We start from the raw sequence: 27,883 nt of genomic DNA, 5'->3' as shown, positions 1-27,883 counted from the left end.
ACAAGAAATGTACTCATTGCCTTCCTCATAACTGTAGCCCTCTGTACAGCATCTTTACAATAAAATAAGATTTAAAAAAAGAAAAAAAAAGGAACATACCTGAGAACTTGCCAAATGGTATGTTTTCCCTGCTGTGGACCAATGATATTGCTGGAAACGAACTCAAGGCTTCTTAATTTATTTCACTCTTGTGTCAAAACAAAACAAAAAACAAACCCAAACTCAACACAGTATTGTACAGTTTATGAGGGCTGCACTTTTATTAAAAAACAAGCAAACATCTCTGACATACCGACTGCTTTCATTTACATTTCTGTCTGTAGGCATGGCATCAATACAGACTCAACAAAATCCATTAACACCAAAATTAAGTGGTAGGTGCTAGCATTGTGGTCTGAGGGTAAAGGACAAGAGGCTATCAGACTGCTTTACTGTTCTCAACACTGTCGGTTTACAGATCCAAGCAGTTTGGTTCCTTGTAAGAGTGCTGGGAACAAGGGCCTCAGCTAGGCTGCTCTGAACTTTACAGAACAGAATTTCAATCCAGAGTGCCCATCTATCTCTATCAAGCAGGTCTAATTGGAAAGACAGCTGGCAAAGGCCAGAGCTTAACAATGAGAACCAAGATTCTGTGCCACATCATCCAATTGCACTGTGCCCTGCCTTACTGTGGGCTTGATCTCAGCCAGACATGCTCAGCAAATGATTCCTTCTCACCTGGGCAAAGACAGAGGACCAACGCAAACAATCTAACTCCTACTTCTCCCTTTCCATACTCTGTCAGCAACATGGTATTAAGTTTCTGCTAAGGTCAGTGGTTCAATTACATCTTGTGAACTTCTGTATTAAGAGGGCAACTTTTAAAGATTTCCTCCCAGAACCTCAGAATCTACCTTTTTGAGAGATATGGGGCTCACACACTGAACCACAGCAAGAGTCATATATGTACATATGTGAAAGTAGGTAATTTCAACACGCAAGGAAGAGTGGCTAAGTTTGTTGCTTTGCTTTACATCAGAATGCCTTTGAAAACTTTGTGAAACACCCAAGCGTCAGCTTTCAAAGCAGCAACTGAAACCTCCAAGACAGTCTAATAAAAAACACAGGTTTCTGAATATGCAAAAGTCAGTAGAAAAATCAACCAGGTGACGTCCATTACAGCAGTGACTTCAAAATCTGTTTTAAAAATAGAAACCCTGTTAAATAGCGGAAGCATCTCACCTGCTGTGCTCCTCAAGCATGTGCTGTGTCTGTAAATGACTCAACTGAGAAGGCAGGTGCCTCCAATGCTCACCTCCAACAGGGTCCTTCACTAGCTCCTGCAGCCACAACCGATCCGCTGTCTACATACATAGAAAAATATATACATTTGGATACAAACACTTTTTTTATTTTTGAAGCCTAGGCTGGCTTGGATCTCAAGTCTTGGGAGTGCTGGGATTATGGGCATGTACAACAGACAGGTTTCTCACAGACTCTTTTTAGGACAATGATTGTGAGGAAAGAACAGTTAGCAGGGTGAAGGAAAAACAACTTTAAGAACATTCAATTAATTAATTTTCCCACTATGGCCCTGGCAAAGCCCTGGGTGAACATATGAGGTATGGAGCAGCAGCCTTCAAGTTCCAGGAACACTGGAAGCTTCTGGGTGTTTGCTACCTCCAGAGATAACGATTCTTTAAGCCAAGAGTGGGCTCAGGAATCCTGCTTGCCTGACTGAAGCCACAGACACCTGCAGGGAACACCCTGTGAACCAGGGATGATCTGAGGGAGGAGGGGAACTTTTTGAAAAGCAAGACCAGAGCAGCCACTCTGTCTCACTGAGGAACAGGGACCTTCATCAGATTGGGACAGTAAAAAAAAACTATTTTTCCTTTTGAATTTCTAGATTAAAAAAATAAATTTACTTAACATTCCATTGTCCTAAATTGGGTAGAATTAAAAAAAAAAACAGATTAACCTCATCCCTCAAAAAACATTTCTGAACATAAAGTGCTGGTTTTTGCTTCAGTTATCATTATTTTGAAGAAAAAAAACCACATACACAAAACCTTTTCTATTGACTCTTTTGGCCACATTTTGTACTTGGGCCTATATTAGCATGTAAATTAATAACTTTTAAAGTCACCTACATAGTGCAAATTAAAAATTGCATCATATACATGAGAAACAATTTTACTTTCTATTACAAATGCAAACTATTTGTCTTTTGACATGCTGGTAGTACTCACTTTTACTGCACAAAAAGGTCTGTGATTTCTGAATCACAGTCTATATTATAAATCTAAGCTGTCAAATGTATTTCAAAAAACAAATACTTTTTTTGACATACCCTAAAAAAATAAAAATAAATACTTTGAACTATAAAATTTTTACAAACATTAGCAACATTAAGAGTTCATAGCTAGTTGTTTCAGAAAACCTAAAATTACGTAATCTTACAACTTATATTTTAAACAGAAGTCTCTGACTTCCATGAACCATAACAAAGCACTAAAAATTTCATCATCTACCTAAGAGATCCGTAAGAGCTGCCAGGTATTCAGTGTGGAAGCCACTATGTTGATGAGAAGGAATGTGTTGGACTAGTGAAAGATGCGAGAAATGTGAAGACAAAGACGTACAATTTACTTCAAACATTTCTTCCTGAGAATGTAAGTTATTTTTTTAATATCAGGACAATTTAAAATGGGACAAAAGCTTGTGAATTATTTCATAAAAAGTTACTGGTCATATAAACAATTATTACCTTAACATGTAACTTGCAAACATGAAGTTCTACAAACTGTATTTATTTAAACAAGGCACATGCCTAGTTATCTGCAATGCTGGGTAAACTAGTGCCTAAAAATATGAGTAAATTTTGCTAAAACAATGGTATGATTTATGACATAGTGTTCTGAAATAATTTTCCTAAATAAAAACTAATCTGAACAAATGAATAAGACAACAGAAAAACCTGATGGTCAGTAGGGGGAAAGAGTCCACTTCATTGGATTATAATTGAAAATAATTGTTTCAATAAATAGATATGTACATGAACTTGTTCTAAATCCAGTGTAGCAATACAGTACAGTAGTTTCAGTAGTTTAAAAAAAAAACTATGTAGTTGTTTTATATGAATACTGACATCCTAAATTATTTACTTTGCTTCCACTACAAATTAGCACTACCAATCAGAGGTATGACCTTTGGCAAAGTGAATTTAACAGTGATATATATATATAACAATTTTGATCACAAACGAAAGCTTGATTTTGCTGAAAATATGATCAGCTCATAAAAGAAAATCCATGAAACTGTTCCATCACCACCACTGTGGATATTCCCTGCGAAAGCTTTATAAAAAGCCAAAAACAACTTCCTTATCAAAATCATTCCAGACTAGAATTTGGCATGACTTATGGAGATCTGGAAGAAGTTAACTTAGCAAGATAAGCCGTTTAATGTAACATACCCCTTACTACTTAAGTGGTCCTTTTTGAAACACTGCTTGGGCCTGAGGTGACTCAAATAAAAATTCATGGCAATTCATGGATAATACATTCATACTGGCCCCTTACATGTTTTGGGGAATGTATTATCATCTTTAGAGATTAAAATCATGAAAGGTCACCAAGCTTACAAATTGGCATTTGTCAGAAAAACAAAACTGGACACCCAGTGAGTGTGCCTAATCAGAAAAACAAAACTGGACACCCAGTGAGTGTGCCTAACTGTATAAGCAGGCTGGCTGAAAACAGCAGAGGAGCACTCTCTAATGGACAGTCGTAGAATTGCCTGACTTTCAGCAGGGAAACAAAGTTTGCAGTTAACCTTCCAAAAGAAGTTTGTCAGTGCCACAAAAGACTTGTCAGAATTAAATAATAATTTCAGTTACTTGGTCAAAAGAATAAATTTTTATCTGATGGTGGCTAGAACTTATGTGACCAGTTGAACTTATTAAATAAAGCTGTATGATATGTGTAAACAAAAACACAAGTATCATGCCACAGGTAAATAATAAATAAGTTCAAAATATATCTCTATCTATTTTAAAATAAATATATAAAGTTTCAGCAGAGGTTTCTGTCCACTTACCTCCCCAAGGCAGAAATTCTGTTAAGTGCTTCACATAGAAAAAAAACTATTGGATTTCAAAGTACTACAAGATCACTGAATGCTAAAAACATGCATCAGCCTTGAACTTTTTTTTTCTGAGCAACTAATCTGACTAGCAAGGTTCCTTTAAGCATATAGTTTTTTCATTGTTGGCACAGCCTTTTAGTCAAGAAAAATTGGAGAACCGTTATACCTGAAGTGCTCTAAATCTTTGGCTGGGGTGCTCAGTGGTATGAACAATGCTTAGCATAGGAACAGCTGGGCTTGATCTCCAGTGACACTATAAAAAAGTGCTCTCAATCTTATTTTAGACCAATTATCCTACCCAGTTTTTCTTTTTTTCTGTTTTTTTTTTTTGTGGTACTAGTACATGCACTCAGGATAGTTCTCTTTGGATACAAAAAAAGATGTTGGGGGAGGGAAGGGATAGCTCAGTGGTAGAGCACGTGCCTAGAATTCCTTCTCCATGAGGACTAGAGTTCAATCTCTAGTACTACTGAAAAGAAAAAAAGGATCCTGAATATCAATTCAACATGGTTATTTAGAGGGTTAACAAAACATCTCAAGAGTCTAAAAATGACTTCAGAAGTTTTCAGAATTGTCATACTTTGACATTGCTCCTTCAGGGAGTTCCTGGATCCATTCAGATTGGGCTGTGAGAAATCTGAAGAGGCATGCTACAGGAGGATGCCCCATCTTAACCTTGCTGGTTTAACAGACATCATTTCCAAGTTAATGGTAAAGTGTTACCATTCAAAGTTAAGAGGGAAATGATCTTTCCACTCATATCCTTCCATCAAATGTGTGGCTCAACAGTAAGGAATGAAACAGTGCAAACAAACTTCAGTGAGCCCCACTCTCAAAAGCATTTTGTCTCCATGTAACTTTCTGTGATGTTTTCAAAGTTAGTAATATATGATCAAAGTATCTTGTTGAAAAAAAGAACAGCTGTTGTAGTTACAGGACATCTGGCTGTTTGGGAATGCTATTTACATAAATGTGTGCCCATTGTACTCTGAGGAAAATTAGGACTGAATAGCAGCTGGAGAAGCTCTACTTCTGGATGCTCATGCATCTGCATATTTGTGCAGATGCTGTGCTAGCAGAACAGTTCATTTCTTTATGCAGTTACTCAGCTTCCTTTATGTCCTCTTGATCTGAAGCACTAGAGATGTCTTCGTCTGTTTGTTCTCCAGAGAAATAGAGCATCAAAGCGTGTGTTTTATGAGTTATGGTGACAGTGCAGGGTCCTTGGGCCCACGGCTCCCCATCTACTTGCATTGGCATCATTGAGCACTTCAAAATCAGCTGAAATCAGGAAACAAAAAATTAGAAAAGTCAGTTCCAGGAAAGTAAAGTCTGCCTTACTAGTATGATCCACATGGTCACTAACCTTTCTGCATTTCAGCTTTTTTCTTTTTTTGGTCGGTCATGGGGCTTGAACTCTGGGCCTGAGCGCTGTCCTTGAGTTCTTCAGCTCAAGGCTAGCGCTCCACCACTTGAGCCACAATGCCATTTCCCATTTTCTGGTGGTTAATTAGAGATGAGTCTCATGGACTTTCCTGCCCAGGCTGGCTTTGAACTGTGATCCTCAGAGCTCAGCCTCCAGAGTAGCTAGGATTACAGGTGTGAGCCACAGGCTGCATTTCATCTTTATAAAGTTAATCTGACTGTGTTTTTATTTATGGATTGTTTAGTGACTCTTTTCTAGCCAACACTTATTTCTTCAGCTGGACTGAGGGCCATGCTTCCCATTTCTTCCTTCCTCACTAAAGTCCCAGCAAAATGACCAGCACATGAGCCTTCTATGTATCTGTGGCTTGGTAGTGAACTGGGAACACTGGCCTGTTATGACATTGTTTCACCTACCCTCACTGTATGCGCCTGTCCTATTCGAAAAGGGTTTGCCAGCTTCACCTGAATCTGAGCACAGTGGAAAGACCCATACACACCAACGACTTCCAGCAACCCGTCATCATGCCTAACATTGGAAGAGGAAAACATGAATTATATGGTGGGGCAAAATGAAGTCAACCATGGAATGGCAGTTACTTTTTTTTAAATAAAATATTGATGTTAATGAAATATATAGAAGTGAAAATCTAAAGGAAAACTGTGAAAGTCATATAAAGAACAATACATGCTTTAATGAAAACTGACATAAGACTGAAGTGAGGCAAATGACATACTCCTGTAATCCCAGTACTTGGGAGGCTACAGCAGGAGGATCTTGAATGTGAGGACACTTGGGACTGAGTTCCAGTCTGGGCTATAAGGAAAACTGTTTCAAACAGAATAAACCAACAAACAAACTAGAGTGCAAATACACATACCTGGCTAAAGGGTAAGTCTCATCTCCCATCCCTTCCCAGAGTCTGCAGCCACCGCCCCAGTAGCCAATATTCAGAACAATAATACCTTCCAAATTAGGCAGCTCGACTTGCTCACCATCCAGTTCTAGCTTTAAGGAAATAGAAGCAGTTATTTAGTACAGAGCACACTATTTCCACACATACCTGCCTGCAATTCACACCCACTTTCACACATGTTTACAGAACATATGAGAGATGAATGAGTAGAGGACTCCTTCCATCTTGCTCCAGGTAATCTAGACTTCCCCTCCTCTACAGTGGAATTATTCTTATCAAGACATCAATGATGTCCTTCTTGCTAAATTCCCCTTCTCCCCTGCAGTCTGGGGGCTTGAACTCAGGGCCTGTGTGCTGTCCTTGAGCTTTTTCACTCAAGGCAAAAACTATTCTTGGAGTCACAGCACCACTTCTGGTTTTCTGGTGGTTAATTAGAGATGAGTCTTTTGGAGTTTCATGCCTGGGCTGGCTTTGAACTGCAATCTTCAGATCTCAGCCTCCTAAGTAGCTAGTACTGAAGGTGTGAGCCACCAGTACCTGGCTTTTGCTAAGTCTTTTTATTTACTCCCCGCTCTTTTTTTTTTTTTGGTAACAAGATACTGCTATGTAGTTCAGGTTGGCCTTGCAAGACCCAAGATCCTCTTGCCTTATTAGCCTCTTGCGTGTTAGGATCACAGGCACTACGCTACCTTGTGTGGCTAAATCCCAGCATTTTTTCTTGTACCTCCTATTTCAGTGGTACCTGACCCTGCTGCCCCTCCCTGTTCTTCTTTGCTTGTGGGACTTCACACTGCCTCTGCATGCTCCTCGGTCACTACTGGCAGCTCCACTCCTGCTTTGTGTAGGAAGCATTCTTCATAGCTGGGCAGCAAGCTCCATTTTCTCTCATGCTGCTGACTCCGAATACTGTCAACTGCTATCTCTGCACTCATCTTCCTGGTGTAGGAAAGTGACCTGGGCCAGATTCACCCACACAACTCTCCAGAGCACTGACTCGACTGTGCCATCCAACACTCTCATGGGCGAAACAGTCAAGAAGCTATTCCCCAACCTGCTATTCAGAAAATAGCAGGATAGTCCCTTAGCTCCCCAAGCCCTCCAACTGGGCATTATCTTCACCTTGTTCCACCTAAAAACAGGTGATGCTCCTTCTATGTCTCTTTCCTGACTTTAGCTTGGTTTTGGTGCAGAACCATCATCTCTTCCCTAACTGTGCTGAGCCTGTTTCCGCTAGCCTTACTCTCTTTTTAGACACCCTTGTACAGCAGTTGGAACGATACAGTGGAACATGGCATTTTCTCATTCAACCCTTCAGGGCTGGAGGTATGGCTCAAGAGAGCAACTTCCTAGCAAGTGTAAAGTCCTGACTTCAAACCCCAGCATAGCAAAAAAAAACAAAAACAAAAACAAAAAAATCCCCCCCAAAACCAAACAACAACAAAAAAGAGAGCAAGCAAAAAAGAATAAACAACCCGGCCATGGTCATGCCAAGTTCCAAGTTCCTTAACACGGGGGGTATGACCTGCTGCGACTTGGCCTCTGTCCATCTTCCTGTTCCTATCTCCAGCATCATTAGCTCCAGCCATTTTCCTCCTAGCAAGCTAAGCTTCAGCTGAGCGCTCTCCAGAACTTCCTGTGTCCCTTGCCTTGGGCTGTTCACACAAGCTGTTTTTAGCCTAGAACTCCAGTGTTCCTCTCTTCTTCACTTGGCTCTTGCTTAGCTTCTCACTCTAGAAACATTTCCACATTACTGTCATACTTCCTAGACAGTCTGTGTTATGTATTTATTTATTTTTTTGTGGTAGTGGAGATTGAACCCAGAACCTCAAGCATGTAAGTAAATGCTCTAAACTGGCTCCCCTTCCCCACTAACATTTGAGTTTGAGATAGGATCTCACTAAGTTGCCCAGCCAGCTTCAACCTCCCAATTCTGCCTTCAGCTTTGGCTGGGACTACAGGCATGTACCACATACTGTCCTCATCAGATCACTTCTCATTCTGTGTTGCAACGTGGTTTAAGTACTTTGCTTCTTCCTAGCTATAAACTTAAGAGAGAGTACGTTTTATATTTTTATTTTACCTATTTGTTTATTTGCGACAGAGTCTCACTAAGTAGTTAAGACTGACCTTAAACTCACAATCCTCCTGAGTGCTGGGATTACAGATGTGCATCACCAGGCCTAGGTAAGAGTAAGGGCTTTACCACCCATCTCTAATACTTAGGACAGTGTCAGACATTTTGCAGGCAGTTTCACAAACAACTTTTTCTTTTTTGCCGGTTGTGGGGCCTGAACTCTGGGCCTGGGCGCTGTCCCTCAGCTCTTCAGCTCAAGGCTAGTGCTCTACCACTTGAGCCACAGCACCACTTCCAGCTTTTTCTCGTTATGTGGTGCTGAGGAATTGAACCCAGGGCCTCATGCATGCAAGGCAAGCGCTCTACCACTGAGCCACCTTCCCAGCCCCTCACAAACAACTTTTGAATAAATTAAATAACAGAAAATAAAAGAAGGGCCATGTTATGATTTATCCTATTGACAGTATCAAAGTCTCCCCCCCCCCAAAAAAAGAAATTATGATAAAGTAGCATAAAACTTTCACAATGCCAGGTATGGTAGCACACGCCTATAAACCTAGCACACTCAAGGCAAAGGCAGGAGGATGCTGAGTTCCATATTAGCTTGGGCTACAAGGATAAATCATGTTTTTAAAAACCAAGGGCTGTGGATGAAGCTCAGTGGCAGAGAGCTTGCTTAGCATGCATAAGGACCTGGGTTCATCCCCAGCACTACAAAGTGATTTTATGGAGGATATTATCCCTTCTCTGGGTGAGGACTAACAAAGGCTTTCAGTGGCTGGAGGGCAGCCAGATTTCCTCTACTAAAGTTTGACTAGTTTGGGCTTTCTCCAAAATCTTTTTAGTTGGTATCACAACTAGAGAATTTTCCGAGGATGTTTTGTGTCAGTTCTGAGGCTTGAACTGTGTATATATGTGGGGGCTGTCCCTAAGCTTTTGTGATCAAGGCTAGCACTTTACCACTTAAGCCACAGCTCTACTTCTAGCTTTTTGGTGGTTAACTGGAGATAAGAAACAATCTCATGAACTTTCCTGCTTGGGCTGGTTTCTAACCATAATACTCAAATCTCAGTCTCCTGAGTAGCTAGGATCACAGGCCTGAGCCTCTGGCGCCCAGCTCTTCTGAGGTTTAAAACTCAGGGCCTAGTGCTTGCTAGGCAGGTGTTCTACCACTTGAACCATTCTTCTAGTCTCTTTTTGTGTTGCTTATTTTCTTAATTAAAAAAATTAAGTTGTACAGAGTTGTACAGAGGGGTTACAATTCCATAAGTCAGGTAATGAAGACAGTTCTGCTTGGACAATGTGACCCCTCCCTTCACATCCCCGCCTCCCCCCCATTTCCTCTCCCATCCCTGTCCAAAAGTTGTTGCATAGTTCTTTTTTTAGGGGGGTGGTGGTCATGGGGCTTGAACTCTGGGCTTGGGCACTGTCCCTCAGCTCTTCAGCTCAAGGCTAGTGGTCTACCACTTGAGCCACAGCACCACTCCTGGTTTTCTGGTGGTTAACTGGAGATAAGAGTCTCATGGCCTTTCCTGCCTGGGCTGGCTTTGAACAGTGTTCCTCAGATCTCAGCCTCCTGAGTAGCTAGGATTACAGGTGTGAGCCACCTGCACCTGGCACATAGTTCATTTTTTACATAGTATATATTGAATACTATGACTACATTTATTCACTGCATTTATTCTAGAAATTACTGATCCCCCCTACCCAGCTGAACTGCGACCTTCCTATCTCTTCCTCCCGAGTAGCTAGGATTAAGACTTCAGACAGAGTCTTTGTTGGAACAAGCAAGAAATATATTCAAGATTTTGCCATATCACAATGCTAAGAATACTGTAGCAATAAGCAATCACAATATTCTGTTTAGGTATAATTTAATATACTGTTCAAGATATTGTTTATACTTTTAGAATATAGAGATGTCATACAAAATAATTTGAATTACACTCTATATTTAAATGCCTATTGAGTACACATGAGTCAGGCACTGTATTAGACAACTTGAAATTTGCTATCTTTCAATATGTAAATTAAGCAAATTCTGGAGTTAGATAATTCTAGGTCCAAATCCTGATCTAGCTGCCTGTGGACTCTGCTTCAAACTGTTTATCTTGTCTGCATAATGAGACTATAATAATATTTGCTTTAAGGGGTTGTGGTAAGAATTCAGAGGAAAAAATGAGGACAAAGCACTTAGCAGAGTGTTTGGCACACAAATTCTCCAAATAAATTAGTAAAATATGATAACACAAAATTCAGCATTTGTAAAACCAAAAGTCTTTATTATACAGAAATTACTCTAAAGCTTTAGAAAAGGTGTTAGTAGCTTACCTCAACTTTTTTATTCAAATCTTTACATTCTTGCACCAAACAATCTTTGGTTCCATAGAATAAATAAACAGCCTGAAATATGGATAAAAACATCCTATTAAAATTCCCTCACAAACCCTGTAAACTGTAAGAAAAAATGAGCAAGGCTTCTTGCTTGCCTATTAGACATTGATGGATAGAAGGGGCCCAAGGCTGCTTTTCCTGCATAATTTTTATGGCATGTATCTTTTCCAGTTTAACACTACACCCTGTCACACTACTCATGGCTTAAGAATTGTTGTATGAACTCCGTAACAACTGTCAAAATATTAATCATCTCTCTTTAGAAAGTAACAAAAGCTATCACTCCTTCAGTTAAACTAGATTTTTTTTGGGGGGGGAGAAGGATGTAGCATAGGCAGTTTGTGTTCAAATGGTGATGTTGCCTGATTTATCAAAAAAATATTCATTCTATTAAAAAAAAGAATCTTTTTTTTGTGGTTGTGGGGCTTGAACTCTGGGCCTGGGTGCTGTCCCTGAGCTCTTCAGCTTAAGGCTAGCGCTCTACCACTTGAACCACAATGCCACTTCCGATTTTCTGAGTGGTTTGGGAGATAAGAGTCTCATAGACTTTCTTGCCCAGGCTGGCTTTGAACCTTGATCCTCAGATCTCAGTCTTCTCAGTAGCTAGGATTATAGGCATGAGCCACCGATGCCCGGCAGAAATTTTATTTTGTGGGGCTGGGAAGGTGGCTCAGTGGTAGAGCGCTTGCCTTGCATGCATGAGGCTCTGGGCTCGATTCCTCAGCACCACATAAGCAAAAAGAAAAAAGCCAGAAGTGGCTCTATGGCTCAAGTGGTAGAGCGCTAGCCTTGGGCTGAAGAGCTGAGGGATAGCGCCCAGGCCGAGTTCAGGCCCCACTACTGGACCCCCCCCAAAAAAAAAAAAAAAAAAAAAAAGAAATTTATTTTGTAACTAGAAAATTATACTTTTTCCTAACACTTCGGCTTATTTAAGGAAAATGCAGGTAGCAGGTAACTCTAATAAATAGTATATAATCACTTTTGAGTACAGAAATAATGGCAGAAGTAGTAAAATGCTGAGTTAATAAATGAGTTAGTAAATGCTGAGGTGATAAATGGCAATACTCTGTATTGGCAATATAACTGTATTAAAAATACTTTAAATTCTGAAGTTTACCGAAGAGAACCAGGAATGCAAACCAGGAAACTGTGATTTTCACATGATGTTGCTCAATCACTAAAAGTCATTAAAAAAGTCCTCTATAAACTTCCATTAAAGGAATCAACCATTCTGGAAACCAGGGTGATGACCTTGCTGGGAGCCAGCTGCCCCGTCCCTATCTAATCTGCCTTGGGCAGCTCCTCCACACCAATGGAATGCATGCTATGTCATTAATGACTTAACCAGAAACTTATTTTGCTTAAATTTCTTTCCAATTTTAGTTGCCACTTACAAAAAGTTATCATACATTCCATTTAGTTTTTACCTAAGCAAAATATGCCTTAGAACATCCCAATTTTGAATTTTAAACATTTTGTTATAGTTATTAATAAGATATACTTGAAGACCTAACAGGTTACACAAAACACAACAGGAAGCTATTTCCATAAATTGGTTCAATCTGAATCTAAGAGTGCCAAATATAATTGAACTGTTGATTTTTACTATACCTTCGGTGATAAGCAGGAAATGTAATTTTATCCAACACACCTTATTAAGAATTCTGCTGGAAAACAGAGACGGTGCCTTCTCACGATGAGCATGAAAATTGAGAGCCATGAGAGCATCGGGTCCAATAGAAAAATAGTTGTTCATTGTGAATTCCTGTGGAAGAGAGTGAGGATAAGCAACAGATGATGCTCCTGTATATAAGCTGGTGTCAACCTTCATTATACAAATGTCAGTTCCTATGTTCGTTTTTAGTAGTGAATACTTGAATACTTCCTTTTTTTTTTTTTGTTGGTCATGGGGCTTGAACTCTGGACATGAATGCTGTCTCTCAGCTCTTCAGCTCAAGGCTAGCACTCTACCACTTGAGCCACAGCACCACTTCCGATTTTCTGAGTGGTTTATTGGAGCTAAGAGGCTCACAGAGTTTCCGTTGAATGGTGATCCTCAGATCTCAGCCTCCTGAGTAGCTAGGATTACGGGAGTGAGACACCGGCGACCAGCTGAGTAGTGAATACTTTCTGAATTTAGTTTTTTCAAACATCTATATTTATACTGCCTGTTGAAGTTCCGTAAATAAAGCTTCAGTTCCAAGCTCCTGCTTTCCAATTCTGTACAACATGTCACCTCTTAGACCTTACCATCTAGAGCAGCTCTGATTTTTGTACCCAGGTTTTTCACTCCTGTGTTCTCAATGCTTTTGCTTTCTATCTTCTATCTTTTTTGTGGCTCTCGATCAGTTTCAACAGGCTACTAGTACTCCCTTAGTCTATCCTTCTTCCCAACCTACCTAGATTCCTCAATCTACATGACTTACTATTCTTGTTCTTGACTAAAGGGCCCAAACTTCCAGTTTCTTGTTCAATACTTCATAATTCTTTGTGTTGTATTCCTCAAACCTACCCAAGTCTGAGACGAGACATTCTATTTTTCTTATCTTGGTTAGTGTTTCCACAAGTCAACCATAAAAATTAGAATCTGGTAGCAATATATGTATATATTTGCAGTACTAGGGGCAGGACCTGGGGTCTCACACGTTGAGGCAAGTGAGCCACGACTTGAGCCTGTTTTATGCACCTTAGATTGTTTTTTTAATTTTAAAATTTAAATTCAAAACATCAGCCTCTCTTCCCTTTGCTTGCCCCCAGCTCAATTTTATATGTTTTCTCTCTTACTTTTTATACCAATTAGCTCCCAAAACTTTAAAATGTCTTTGAGTTGTCTAATCCTAAAATTTCCATAGTTTCACTCTGTATAGGCTTCTAGGGTATTTTCACACTATCTTTTAAAAAAACTTTTTAAAACACAGATTTGGGGTGAGGGTGTAACTTAGTGATAGAGTGCTTGCCTGCAAGATGAGTGAGGCCCTGGGTTTGATCTCCAGTACCAAACAAAACCAAAACCACAGATCTCTGTGTTATATTTGTTATTTGCTAATAATCACATTTCACCTTCTTGTCTCTATCCCTCTACCTGGAAAGTCCTTGGCTACCCTTTCTCTGATAATCTATATTGTATTTAAGGACTGCTTCCTGTCTGCAATCATCCCAGGCTGATCTGCACATTGAGACAGAACTAAGTGTACTTGTATTCCGATCTCTCCCACATCATGTTTTATACAGTCCAGCTAGGAGGCTGGGGAAGTGGCTCAGTGGCAGAGTGCTTGCCTAACACAAGATGCTCAGGGTTTGATCCCCAACAACAACAACAAAAAAAGCACAGGAACAACAACAAAGAAAACACCAAATCCAGTCCAGTTAATGAGGTGGGCACATGGGTATCTTTTCTGCTCCATAAGCAGCTGGCTCAAGACCCTAGGTCTCTGAATGCTTCCCAGGTGCTGCTGTGTCTTGTGCAGTGAGCATCCATGAGTGTTCGCAAAACTACTCACAATGGAAGCAATTGGCACATACCTTGGGTTTTCTTAGGTTGTAGTATCCTTTATTTGTTACCTGAACTTTCCATCTAAAAAACAGAAGTATTAAAAAAAAGTCATTTTTGCAATTAAAAACTGTGTTCTGGATGTCTGATGTTTTTCTATTAAAACAGTACTTGAGAAAGTAACCACATTCAGGTAGGTATACAAATTTTGTGGAAGTAGTGAGCATAATTTGTGACTGAACTATATGGAATAACTAAACAAGATGTCAGTATCATGTAACAAATACTATTAATAGTCTTTTACATTTAAACTCATTTTATAGTTAGGCAAGTCTTAATATGTAAACCAAATATCATCCAAGTTCAAGAAATATATATATGTACAAGAAATATATACACATATATGTATATGCATATATATATGCATATATATGTACAAGAAATATATACATATATATATATTTTTTTTTCCTCCCCCAAATTGTAACTTACCGATCTAGTTTGATTCCATCAGCTTCCATTACATTTCTTAAGACCTGTGCAACAGGGATTTCTCCAGCATAACCCGTACCCCAACCCAGGGTATTAGACAGATCGTTGCCTGTTCCCAGAGGCAGGACTGCAACCTGTGGAATGTATTTCTCTTGTCCCTAAAGGATGGGAGATAAATAGTTCAGATTTTTCTCTGTAGACTAGCTGCAGAAAATCTGTAAATTTTAAAGACTACACATGTGTCAACTGTAGACAGTGCTAACTGCTTAATCACAGTATCTCTCTCTCTCTCTCTTTTGCCAGTCCTGGGACTGGAACTCAGGGCCTGGGTGCTGTCTGTGAGCCTCTTTTTCGCTCATGTCCTATCAGTTGAGCCAAAGCACCACTTTTGGCTTTTTCTGAGTAGTTTATTGAAGAGTCTCACAGACTTTCCTGCCCAGGTTGGCTTCGAATTGTGATCCTCAGTTCTCAGCCTTCTGAGTAGCTTGGATTACAGGCATGAGCCACTGGCGCCTGGCTCACAGCACTCATTCTTCTCTATTCTGGAGATGATGTCTGATAGTCACCTGCTTAATAAAAAATACTATGTATCTAACTTAGAAGTGTTTCTGTAGGTTTTTTTCTTTCCTGTGGTGCTGAGGATCGAACCCAGGGCCTTGTGCATAGTAGGCAACTATCTACAGTGCAATCACATCTTCAGCCCCATTATGGTAGTATAGTATTTAAGAGACAAGATACCTTAATCTTCATTTCATCAACTGCATCCAGGACCCAGCCCACAGTCCCATCCCCTCCACACACAAGCACTCGAGCTGAATAATAGGGAAGAAGAGTACAGAGTTGCAGGGCTTTGGTAGGGGGAGTTTTTGTTACATCAAAAACCTAAAAATGAAGAAATAAGAAAAAAATATTTATCCAACATAATCCTCCATCTGAGTACAATCTAGGTTAGTGATATGGTTAAGTAAGGACTTTGTTCCTGTGTATCTACTTTTAATAACAAACCAGGCACAGTGCCAGATTCTATTCACTGTGGCTCATCCCTGTAAACTGACCTACAAACAGGAGTTGACATCATTCTGTTCAGGATGCTGAGGCATAGGAAGGTTATATTGCTTGCTTGTGACTCTGCAGAAAAGTAAATGCTAAAATATAAATTCAAACTAATCTGTTACATTTTACTACCTCTTCCTTTCTACTCACATCAAACCAAAATGGACAAGTTCAATAATTTTTTTTAAAGCCAGAATCAATGTGGCTGAGGCTGGTCTTTAACTTTTGATTCTTCTATCTCACTTTCTCTTATGCTGGGATTACAGGCCTTCACTCCCACGTCTAGCCTAAGCTCACTTTTAGCTAGGGTTGAATACTTACGGTAGGTTTTTTTTGTTTTTTTTTTTTTTAAAATTTTCTCTTACTAGTGTAAATTACTACAAATATCTGAAAATAATTTAGAAAAAAATAAGATGACATAAAAATACCTTTGATACCTTTCAATCTGTAAATGATCCTAGGAAAATATTTCAAGAGACTAAAATGCTCTATGTGTAAGATCCTCAGAGATAGTCACAACCTCTTGTATCAGGAAACTACATGAATACATTATGATGTATCTTTTCAACTATTTAAGTCAGTAGATATATAATTATGAGGACTATATTACAACAGGGTAAATACTGACCACTAAAAAACAGAATGCAGCCAGGTGCTAGTGGCTCATGCCTGTAATCCTAGTTACTCAAGAGACTGAGAGCTGAGGACTGCAGTTCAAATCCAGCCTGGGCAAGAAACTCTTCTCTCCAGTTAACTATTAGAAAACTGGAAGTGGAGCTTTGACTCAAAGTGGTAGAGCACTAGCTTTGAGTAAAAATGCTCATTCATGCTAGGTAAGCATATACTATTGAGCGACACCCTCAATATTCAAAATGCAAAAATCTACAAATTGGAAGGAAAAAAGCTATTACACTTCTGATTATTGCAATAAATGGGTTTCGTTTTCTTATTTTAAAAATCACACAGTATAGCTTTTAAATCATAGAAATCACCCAAAGGTGAACAAATGAAGTTTTTGTAAGTTTGCCTAGCTGTGCAGCTCCCACTGTAATGCCTCAAGATTGCTTTGCTGACATAACCCATTTCTAGACTCAGCCTCAGACAGCCAACAATCCACTCAGCCCCTATGGAATTTCCTTTTCTGGACAGGTCACACAAGTGGAATTAGACAGTTTGTGGTTCTTTGAATCTGGTATTTTTCACTTGTTTCAAAATTCTATTTACTTTATAAACTTGCTTATATCACTGTTATTTTACTTTGTGGGTTCATGAGACTTGTTTATCCACTCACCAAGTGATGAACAGATGAGCTACGTCCACTTTTCAGTTATTAAGAATAATGTTGCCATAAACATTTGCATGCAAGTCTTTGAGGGACATATGTTTTCATTTCCTGTGGGTGTACAATATTCCTGAAACTGGAATGCTAAGTGATAAGGCTTCTGTTTGTTCACATATTTGAGTCACTCAATTCTTTTATAGTTGTTATTCTTGTTATAACTAGGTGATCAGTGATTTTGTGTGTGTGTGTGTGTGCGCCAGTCCTGGGGCTTGAACTCAGGGCCAGAGCACTGTCCCTGAGCTCTGTTTTGTTCAAGGCTAGTGCTCTACCACTTGAGCCACAGCTCCACTTCAGCTTTTTTGGTGATTAATTGGAGATAAGAGTCTCACAAACTTTCCTTCTCAAGCTGGCTTTAAACCTCAATCCTCAGGTGTCAGCCTCCTGAGTAGTTAGGATTACAATTATGATCCACCAACACCTGGTTGTGATCAGTAATTTAAAGCATCAATACCCACTGCGTTTTAGGAAAAATAAAAATATAAAAATGCAAAGATTTATAAAGAAGTTTTTTTTATTTAGTTACCTGGACTGGATTTAACAGGATCCTAAATTCTCCTAATAATCCTTCTCCCATATTAGTTCCACTACGAGAGTTGGCCAGGATTATTAATGGGGTCCATTGCTTTCCAAACTTAGAAGCTAGCTAAAAAAAATTGACATGAGTGAAAGGGTTAACTTTCAGAGATGGAAACACTTTTCAGTTTTTGATAACAATATAAAAATATATAAATTTTTGTTGCAGCAAAAACAACTATATAAAAGTATCAATACAATAATATAAAAATCAAATAATCCTAAGAATGGAAGAGGACCTTAGAATATTATTCTAGGTAAGTCATCTAGCAATATGCTTGGACATTTGGGTTAAAATAAAACTCAGTTAATAAGGTGGCCTGTTCTATTGATATATTAAGTAGATCTGACTTAAACTGAGTTGAACATTTGTCTCTCAATAATTTGTATTAATTGTTCTGTTTCCAAAACAACTAAAATCACTTAGATGACTGCTTTTAAGCACTGGATACATTGTTTAAGATGAATAATCCTTATCTAAATGCTCAGAATCAGGTTTTTTTTTTAGATTGAATATTTGCATATACATGAGGTATCTTATGGATAGTACTGAAGCCCAAACACCAAATTCAGTTGCTTTCTATATACATCCTACTTATAGCATATAGTTCTTTTTTTTTTTGGTTGGTCATGGGGATTGAACTCTGAGCCTGGGCGCTGCCCCTAAGCTCTTCAGCTCAAGGCAAGTGCTCTACCACTTGAGCCACAGCGCCACTTCCAGTTTTCTGGTGGTTTATTGGAGGTAAAAGTCTCATGGACTTTCCTGCCTGGGCTGGCTTTGAAAGGCAATCAGATCTCAGCCTCCTGAGTAGCTAGGATTACAGCCTGAGCCACCGGCGCCCAGCTTGCACGTAGGTAATTTTATACAGTATTTTTAATATGCTTATGTTCTGACCACAAGTTGTCACATGAGGTCAAGTATGGACTTTTCTATTTGTGTCTGGGCTCAAAAAGATTTTATTTTGTGTTTTTAGATTAGATATATCCAACCTGTATTATATATGTTTGTCCCCAGGCAACACATTCAAATTCTTTTACTATTCTAGTTAGATCAGATATGAGTTTTTCTCTGATCTCTTTTGGCTTTCCTTTTCTAGCTGTACCATAGTGTCTGTTACAAGTTTTTCCTTTTTGTAAACAAAGTCTTCTTATGATAAGTAGTCCAGGGCTTACCTCAAATTGGAAACCCTACTGTCTCTGCTCCAGTGCTGGCATTATAGGTGTGTGCTATCACACTGGGCTTGATAGTTTACCTTAGATGGCATTTTATATCTCTACTTAGAATATTTAAATTTATTTTATTCTAGGAACTGATTCTTCTCACATGCACAGAATTAACTATCTTATATAATGACCTAAACACCTCTTTAGAAATCAATTATATAATAAACAAGTTACCATTTCATAATCTGTTTTTTTGTCTTTACGCATCTGGTTAATGGAAGTTAAATAACTTGGTGGAATGATAAGGTTTTTGAATTCTCCAAAATCACACTTTTCATTCTTTAAGCTGTTTTTCATGCACTCATCATGTACAGTTTTCTGACACCAGATGCACCTGAGGGAAGGAGGAAACCAAGGTATTAATTTTAAACTGTTACCTTACTCATCTAACCATTTTTTGGGTCATAAACATTAAAACAGTAATTCCATTACTACTAGGCATAAAATCTAGCAAACTAGATATGTACCTGTATGTACATAGTGAAAATAGAACTATAAAGGTTTGTATGTATTTGGCAGTTTAATCTAACAGTGGTTCTTAAGTGTGGAGTCAAGATCCTTTCTGTGGGGCTAAAATCTTTTTTTTTTCTCTCTGTCAGTCGTGCGGCTTGAACTCAGGGACTGCATGCTGTCCCCGAGCTCATTTGCTCAAGGCTAGTCCTCTACCATTTTGATCCACGGCTCCTCTTCCTGTTTTCAGGTGGTTAATTGGAGATAAGAGTCTCACAGACTTTCCTGCCTGGGCTGTCTTTGAACTTCGATCCTCAGATATCAGCCTCCAGAGTAGTTAGGAGTTCAGGCATGAGCCACCAGTGCCTGGCTAAAATCATCTATATAATACTAAGCCATTGTTTTACCCTCATCCTCCCAGAAGTATTCAGTGGTGTTTTCTGGAGGATATATGTCATGTGTTATTACAGAAGCAGATAGGAAAATTTAGCTGCTAAGCCAAAGCAATCTGTAAAAATGTACTAACTTTTCAGAAAACACATTTGTTACTTTAAAAATGAGAAATATTCTAACAGTTCTTAGTTCTAATTGCAATATGGTAAATAGACATAATCCATGTAAATAAAGGTGACCTAGAACAGTGGTTGTGTTAGTTGTAGTTTGCTTCAGATATGTTCATGAAATCTATAGTCCTTACTGCCTCAATGGTCCCTGGCCTGGGCCTTGAAAAGTTCTTTGGTCCAGCTTAGACATCTATAAATTTGTAAATATGAGTAAAGAAAGTAATCTATTTCTTTCTGGCAGTTGATATTAAAATTTTTTTTTCCTTTGAAATACAGGCAGCAGAACATGCACTTTCAGATTTGCCTCTGTGTGTGGTGTCACTGTTTGGGAACAGTGCTGGTAATGTCAGGGGATTCTATTATTAATCTGCTAAGTATTTAATCCACTTACCAGTGAGGCAGATCTGACCAGACAGACAAAAGCAGGTCACCAGAAAAGAGTGGTTATAATTACATTCTTTTTTTTTTTTTTTAAGTGGAAAAGCGCTGTTTTTGCTTAGATACTATCTTTGCTTTCTACTTTAAAGATATGTTTTTCCTTTGGATCCTCAGACAGGTCAAGTTGATTCAGAAGTGCTGTTTATTGCTAAAGAAAAAAGTGCTGTTTACTGCTATTAAAGTGAAAATTATGACATAACTTGGAAAAATAACATTTGTTGACACTTGCTTTCAAACTGATCTTGAAAAACTATAATAAAGTCTAATACCTTCATTTATTAGCCTACTATTAACTCTAAAGTATTAGATTGCACATCTTTTTCTCTAATTGCCACTAATACATTTATTTGTGGAAGATCAGGTCAAATCTTATTGTGAGCTTGTTAACTGGGTGGACTAAAGACTGCTCTGCCTAACTGGTAACTAGATCCCATACATACACAAGGCACCACCATCACAGAGACAAGCACTACACAAAGGGACTCGTTCTGGGGAGTCATGTGGATTCCCACTCAGAAGGTGCTGCCCTGTATCAGGACTTAGCTTCAGCCTCCTAACTTGGGTCTAGCAGCATGGTGGCCATGTGATAGGGGATCACACCTTAAAAATAGTCTTTATTGAATATAATCTGAATTATTTACAATGGTTTCCTCATCAAGGAAAGAAGGACTGATGAGAAGGGAAAATATCAACTTTTCACCCAATTCTTTTGCATTGCTTACATTTCAATTTACATTTCATATTTTACTTTTTTTTTGGGTTCGGTCATGGGGCCTGAACTCTGGGCCTGGACGCTGTCCCTCAGATCTTCAGCTCAAGGCTAGCGCTCTACCACTTGAGCCACAGCACCACTTCTGGCTTTTTTCTTTTTGCTTATGTGGTGCTGAGGAATTGAACCCAGGGCCTCATGCATGCAAGGCAAGCGCTCTACCACTGAGCCACCTTCCCAGCCCCTACATTTCATATTTTAAAACCCAGAATATGTTCATGAAATTCTTGAATAAAGCTTTAAAATTAAATTTTCAATAATACTTTGTGATGGTTAACAATTTTGAAACATAGAAAGGTATAAAATAAGAATCATCTAAAGCTAGAAGCTTAATTTTTCTCCGTTTCATGATTCACATAGTATCTTTCAGGTTAGGGACAAGATTTGGTTATTGCTTTTCTTCCTACATCATACCATGTTTGTTTTTTCTTTTTTAGAACTGGGGCCTTGAGCACATGAGGTAAGCGCTCTACCACTTGAATCACATGCTCAGCCCAATCATGAATATTTTCATACACTACTTTTTAAAAATATGATTTGTAAAGAATGGATATCATATCATGTAGACATACTATAAGTTATGTAAGCTATTTATTTTGGTGACTTGATTTTTTTGCCCAGGACTTTCCTCTGACTACAACACTACCTATAAGACTCGGGCTCTTGTGTAGCTGGGATTAAAGGAATAAGGTTAACGTATTTACTTATTTTTACTTGGGTTGGTCTCAAATCATGATCTTCATGATTCCCATGTCTTAAGAAGCTTGGATTAGGGGCTGGGAAGGTGGCTCAGTGGTAGAGCGCTTGCCTTGCATGCCTGAGGCCCTGGGTTCGATTCTCCAGCACCACATAAGCAAAAAGAAAAAAGCTGGAAGTGACGCTGGGGCTCAAGTGGTAGAGCGCTAGCCTTGAGCTGAAGAGCTGAGGGACAGTGCCCAGGCCCAGAGTTCAGGCCCCACGACCAGACCTCCCCCCCCAAAAAAAGTGCTAAATGCCAGAAACTTTGCCGGGCGCTGGTGGCTCACACCTGTAATCCTAGCTACTCAGGAGGCTGAGATCTGAGGATCACGGTTCAAAGCCAGCCCGGGCAAGAGAGACCGTGAGACTCCTATCTCCAATAAACCACCAGAAAACCGGAAGTGGCGCTGTAGCTCAAGTGGTAGAGCGCTTGCCTTGAGCTGAAGAGCTGAGGGACAGCGCCCAGGCCCAGAGTTCAAGCCCCACGACAAAAAAAAAAAAAAAAGAAGCTTGGATTACAGGTGTCAGCCACTGTACCTAGCCCCTTTTCTAATAACATTTATGTGTGTGTGTGCTGGTATTGGGGCCTGAACTCAGGCCTAGGCAATTCCCTAAGCTTTTTTGCTCTTCCACTTGAGCCAAAGCTATACTTCTGGCTTTTTGCTCATTGACTGGAGATTGAAGTCTCTTGAAGGCTGGCAGCTGGTGACTTACTCTTGTAATTCCAACTATTCAGGAGGCTGAGATCTGAAGACTGTAGGTCAAAGCCAGCCCAGGCAGGAAATCTGAGAATCTTATCTCCAATTAATCCCCAACAAATTGGAAGTGGAGATGTGGCTTGAAGTACTAGAGTGCTAGACTTGAGCAAAAGAACACAGGGACAGTGCCCAGGCCCTGAGTTCAAGCCCCACAACAACAAAGAAAAAAAAAAAGGAAACTTTAGTAAGTAAGAACCTTTCCTGGCAATGATAATTATTACTTTTTCTAAAAAGTTGTTTCTTTACAACAGCATGTGGTGATCAGCAATGCTGGTGATCAACCCAGGGCATTGTGCGTTCTAGGCAAGCACTTTAATTACACCCCTAAAATTTTCCCCTCTTACCATGTACTCACTATGCTGTGTAGGCTGCTAGCCTAGAACTCACTAGGTAGTCCATGCTGGCCTCTAACTCTATCCTCTTCCTCCTAAGTGCTTGCATTACAGGTGTGGGCCATTTAATCAAATACAGACACATAAAATCAAGTACATTTAACAACTGAATACAGAAATAGAAAATTCAAGATAAATCTGAAGCTAAAGTGGCCAATGTATTCTTTTAAGGCTTGGGCAAGAAGCTTTTGTGTTACTGATCACAGGGGTGAGTGTGTAGGTGGAATGAAGAAAAAGCTTGACAAAACATGTAACACTACATTTCCTTCCCTTACTGAGAGAGAATTTTACAGGGAGACAGATTTACTTAATGAGTATTTAAATTTAGCCTAATTCCTTATGTTGATCACAAGAGAGGTGCAAAGAACAAAGGGATGGCTAGGGCAGAGGTGATGGGTACCCGTAGAATTGTACCGTAGTGGTTGGGTAGACACAGGAACATACAAAAAGGAAACAAGTCTACGGAAGTAGATGCTAGCACAATGTCTGGCACAAAATAGATGCCCAACAAGTGCAACACCTTTGGCACTTTTTTCTGACAGAATTTAAAAGAATTTCAGAATCAGTCACCACCTGTCATCACCACCTTTGAAATACTAAGTTGTTGACCAGTCTCCAGAATTCAGCAACTTCTCTAAGAGTGAGGTACGGAGAAAGAGTCTGTGCCAAGGCTGGACAAAACCCAAGAGGGATAGTCTGGTTTGTGTGCAAAGGATCTGAACAGTGATGTTTTGCTTCTCTCTCCAAAATATCTCCTTTCTACGGCAGACTATAATTCTGATGAAATTACAATGCATCATAATGAAATCATGGGCTAAAATAAACCAGTTCAGAACATTGTAGAATATGTACAACTTCAGAACAGTGTGCTCTGTTCTCCTGAAAATAAACACTTCCTAAATTATATGAAGACTATTTTACCATGGGTGAGTGGTGTAGCATGCTGGGAACAGATTGCTCAGTAACCTGTAAGAGCACATTAATGAGGACAAGGTGACCTGACCTATCATTACAAATACCTACTGTGCTCAATCCAGTGCACTAAAAAGATAGAGGTTCATGTTTTTGTTTTTTTTTTAAAGATTGACATAGCCATGGTTCCTAATGTTAGAATTACCTGTGAGACCTGTTAAGACAAAGATTGCTTATCTCTAGTCCAGGCTTCTGATTCAGTAGGTATGGAATGGGGCTAGGTAAAAGCAGGAAGCCCAGGAAAATGTGTTTCAGGAAAAATACATTTTTTGCGGGCAGACATCTTAAATATTACAAACATTTTATTTTTCACTTCCAACAGATTCAGGGACCTTACTTTGAAACCCCAAAGATACAAATTATTAAGTCATCATCAGGAAAAATTTTGTGGGGAAAGGAAGATGAGTAAACCAGGTAAGGGGTCCTAGAAGAACGCTAACAGCTCTTAAGGGTACTCAGGCACTAGCTAGGAAGATGCTAAGAGAGGAAAGCTTTGTGAAAAAGAAGAGTGTAAGAAACGGCCTGATATTTTAAGGAAACTACAACCAGGTGTTGCTGGTATGTACTGGTGCATGCAGGTAGTGCCAAGTGAGCCTAGAAAAGCACCAAGGCAAAGAGCACTGAGGTCTGGAATGCTGTGTTAGCACTTGGAACCTATACATTAGGTCACTGCTGTGAGTGATGAGGAACACTGAAAAGGTTTTAGGCAGCGCAGGGATTTGCCTACATTGCAATTTTAAATGATCTGGAATCAAAAGCACTTAGGTTATCTGTGAAGGAATATCTGCAGCACAATTAAAGTATTCATGGAAGGTTTTTTTTTTGGGGGGGGGGAATGGCACAGGAATAATCAGTTTCATGCAAGCCATTTTTCCCTCAGTCCTAGGGGTTGAATTCAGGGCCTGGATGCTGTCCCAAAGCTTCTTTTACTCAAGGTGAGCGGTCTACCATTTGAGCCAGATCATCACTACCAACTTTTTCTTAGTTTATTAGAGATAAAAATCTTATGAACTTTTCTGGCTTCGAATTGAGATCCTTAGATCTCAGCCTCCTGCATAGCTAGGATTACAGGTGTGAGCCAACTGTGCCTGGCCCATGGAGCCATTTTTATCTCATTCTGCACACAGAGAAGGGAAGAAAATATACCAATAGTAAATTCAAGATATTGGTCACTGTTTGCAGCACTCACCAAAGACAATAAGGCCACAAAGAATTTTACAGTATAAAAATTTACTGTATAAAAATGAACAGCTTGCTGGGTACTCGTGACTCAAACCTGTAATCCTAGCTACCAGAAGGCTAAGATATGAGGATTGAGGTTTGAGGCTAGCCCAGGCAGGAAAGTCTGTGAGACTCTTATCTCCAATTAACTACCAAAAAAGCTGAAAGTGAAGCAGTGGCTCAAGTGATAGAGTGCTAGTCTTGAGCAAAAAAAGCTCAGAGACAGCACTGTGGGCCCTGAGTTCCAGCCCCAGGACTTGTGTACACACACACACTAATGTCATGCAAAAAATAAAGAACAAAAGTAGCTGCCCAAACAGTGCCAGTTTTCTACTTTAGCTCTTAAGTATGTTTATGGGTCTTTCCACTCATCATAAATAAAAACCTATGACAAGGAAGATGTCCAGACTTAAGGCAAAGAGGAGGCTAGGTATTAATGTTTCTAATCCTATTCTGGGTGTTAGAAATCCTGGAAGCCAATTCTACTTTACCTTCAGTTTTCTCAATGTGAAATGAGTTAAGATCAATAATTTGCAAAGCACCACTGCTTGTTACCAATCTCTAACAACCAAAGGATATCAACACTGATTTCAGACAGTAATTCACATCACAAATATGCTGTTTGGTATATAAAGATTATGTGTATAAAGAAGCCACAAATATTTTTGGCTTAATCAAGTTCCCTTATCTAAGATACTATAGTTCTGGAAGATCATGTCATAGGAACTATTCCTAGAGCTGGGAAGGTGGCTCAGTGGTAGAGCGCTTGCCTTGCATGCCTGAGGCCCTGGGTTCCATTCCTCAGCACCACATAAGCAAAAAGAAAAAAGCCGGAAGTGGCCTTGTGGCTCAAGTGGTAGAGCGCTAGCCTCGAGCTGAAGAGCTGAGGGACAGTGTCCAGGCCCAGAGTTCAGGCCCCACAACCGGACCCAAAAAAAAAAAAAGGAACTATTCCTCTCAGGCTGCTTTTTGGGTGTATTTCACTATGCCACCAATATTAGCAAAAGACATTTGAAAACATGCTGCAATAACACTTGTCTGTGGCTGAAAGTTAAAGTGCTTCATTTTTCCTTATGTAAACTGAAGAAATCATGGCCACAAATCAAGCAGATCTTAAGCTACCCGAACATGAAAGAACCACATTTTTTTTTTTTTTTTAACATTTTGGCTAGAGTAGAGATCACTTGCATCATCTCTGCATTTTTTTTTTGCCGGTCCTTGGGTTTGAATTTCAGGGAATAGGCACTGTCCCTGTGCTTTTTTTTTTTTTTTTTCTCAAGACTAGTAGTACTCTCTACCCCTTGAGCCACAGCTCCACTTCTGGAGATAAGGAGTCTCATGGACTTTCCTGCCCAGGCTGGCTTCAAAACACGATCCTCAGGTTATCAGCCTCCTTGGGGTAGCTAGGATTACAGGCATCAGCCACCGGCGCCCGGCTTCATCTCTGCAACTTTGCAGAGCTGCAAGTATCAGGAGTGTAAGGCACAGCATCAGGGAGGTGAAGTGCGGGCCTCGCGCCATTTGTGCCAAGAGGAGCTCAGGTCTACCAGGCAATCGCGACGCAGCGCCCGCGCCGGGGCATACACACCTGTAATCGCAGAGCTTGGGCTGACAGCCGCATTGCTGCTTGCAGAGCACACAGTAACTGCACAGGGGCACGTTGCCGCGGATCCAGTGGTGGGGCATGGCGGCGTCGGGGCCGCCGCCGTCGCTCTTGAGCATGATCTCCTTGCAGGCGAAGCGCTTGTCCGCCTTCTTGAGGCAGGCCTCGTCCACGCGGAGCCCGCAGCAGTCGCAGAAGGCGCCCTGCAGGATGTGCTGCGCGCAGACGCAGCAGTAGGTGGGCTGGCTGAACAGGTCCGTGTCGCGCCACCCGTGCTGGCTCCGGCGGAAGATGTCCCGGCGGTGCAGCTGCCGGCGCGAGCGCTGGAGGCTGCACCAGAACGTGATGAACACCGGCAGCAGCACCGAGCACAGCGTCCACAGCACCAGGTGTCCGTCGGCCAGCAGGCTGCCGGCGGGCGGGCCCGGCGCGGGCCGTCTCTCCCCGTCCATCCTCGCCGGTCCCCGGTCTGACTAGGAGAGAGCAGGCCGGGTCCATCGGGGCGCGCCCTCCCGGCCACCCCGCGTCCAGCCCGCGTTCGGGCCGCCCCGCCCTCCTCGCCCCGCGGGTCTCCCGAGCGCGTTCGGGAAGCGGACGCCACCGCCTCGCTCGAGCCCGGGGGAGAGCGCAACAAGCATTCGCCGGCGCCCGCCACGCACGGGCAGGGTGACCGCGTCCGTAACGGCCGGCCAGCGCTCGCGAGGGTCCCTCTCGCGAGGTCTCCGACCCGCACCTTCACCCCCCGTACGCCCCCGGGAACATACCTCGGGCCTAGGCCTCGGGCCGCCGTCCCGCCTGGGCGACGCACAGCCCAACGCTGGGGCTGCGTAGGGTGATGAGGACGCGCTGGCGGAGCGCACGAGCGCA

General features: G+C 40.7%; 1 protein-coding gene across 1 annotated transcript; it reads right to left on the bottom strand.

Annotated features, from left to right (window-relative positions):
* Nucleotides 1–245: 245 nt before the first annotated feature.
* Dgke (diacylglycerol kinase epsilon) lies at nucleotides 246–27,883 on the bottom strand. The gene is made up of 12 exons (XM_042673702.1): nucleotides 27,781–27,883; nucleotides 27,002–27,489; nucleotides 19,287–19,446; nucleotides 17,839–17,958; nucleotides 15,659–15,802; nucleotides 14,921–15,078; nucleotides 14,461–14,512; nucleotides 12,590–12,703; nucleotides 10,876–10,947; nucleotides 6,435–6,562; nucleotides 5,971–6,082; nucleotides 246–5,409 (listed from the first exon to the last, which is right to left on the bottom strand). The coding sequence occupies exons 2-12, from the start codon at nucleotides 27,466–27,468 to the stop codon at nucleotides 5,230–5,232; spliced, it is 1,707 nt and encodes a 568-aa protein (XP_042529636.1). The 5' UTR covers nucleotides 27,469–27,489; nucleotides 27,781–27,883; the 3' UTR covers nucleotides 246–5,229.

The sequence above is a fragment of the Dipodomys spectabilis genome, unplaced genomic scaffold (genome assembly GCF_019054845.1).
Source record: "Dipodomys spectabilis isolate Male_0828 unplaced genomic scaffold, ASM1905484v1 ptg000018l, whole genome shotgun sequence".
NCBI lineage: Eukaryota > Metazoa > Chordata > Mammalia > Rodentia > Heteromyidae > Dipodomys > Dipodomys spectabilis.
Note: the sequence above shows the minus strand (reverse complement) of the source record. Positions and strands in the feature narration are given on the sequence as shown.

Excerpts from the sequence above, each read along its gene's own strand:
- Dgke (XM_042673702.1), bottom strand. The coding sequence starts at position 27,468 with ATGGACGGGGAGAGACGGCCCGCGCCGGGCCCGCCCGCCGGCAGCCTG. Across the intron at positions 15,803-17,838 it reads TCCTGTTAAATCCAGTCCAG|GTTTTTGATGTAACAAAAAC; the intron begins GTAACTAAATAA and ends CTTCATTTTTAG. Across the intron at positions 15,079-15,658 it reads TTGATGAAATGAAGATTAAG|GGACAAGAGAAATACATTCC; the intron begins GTATCTTGTCTC and ends CCCATCCTTTAG.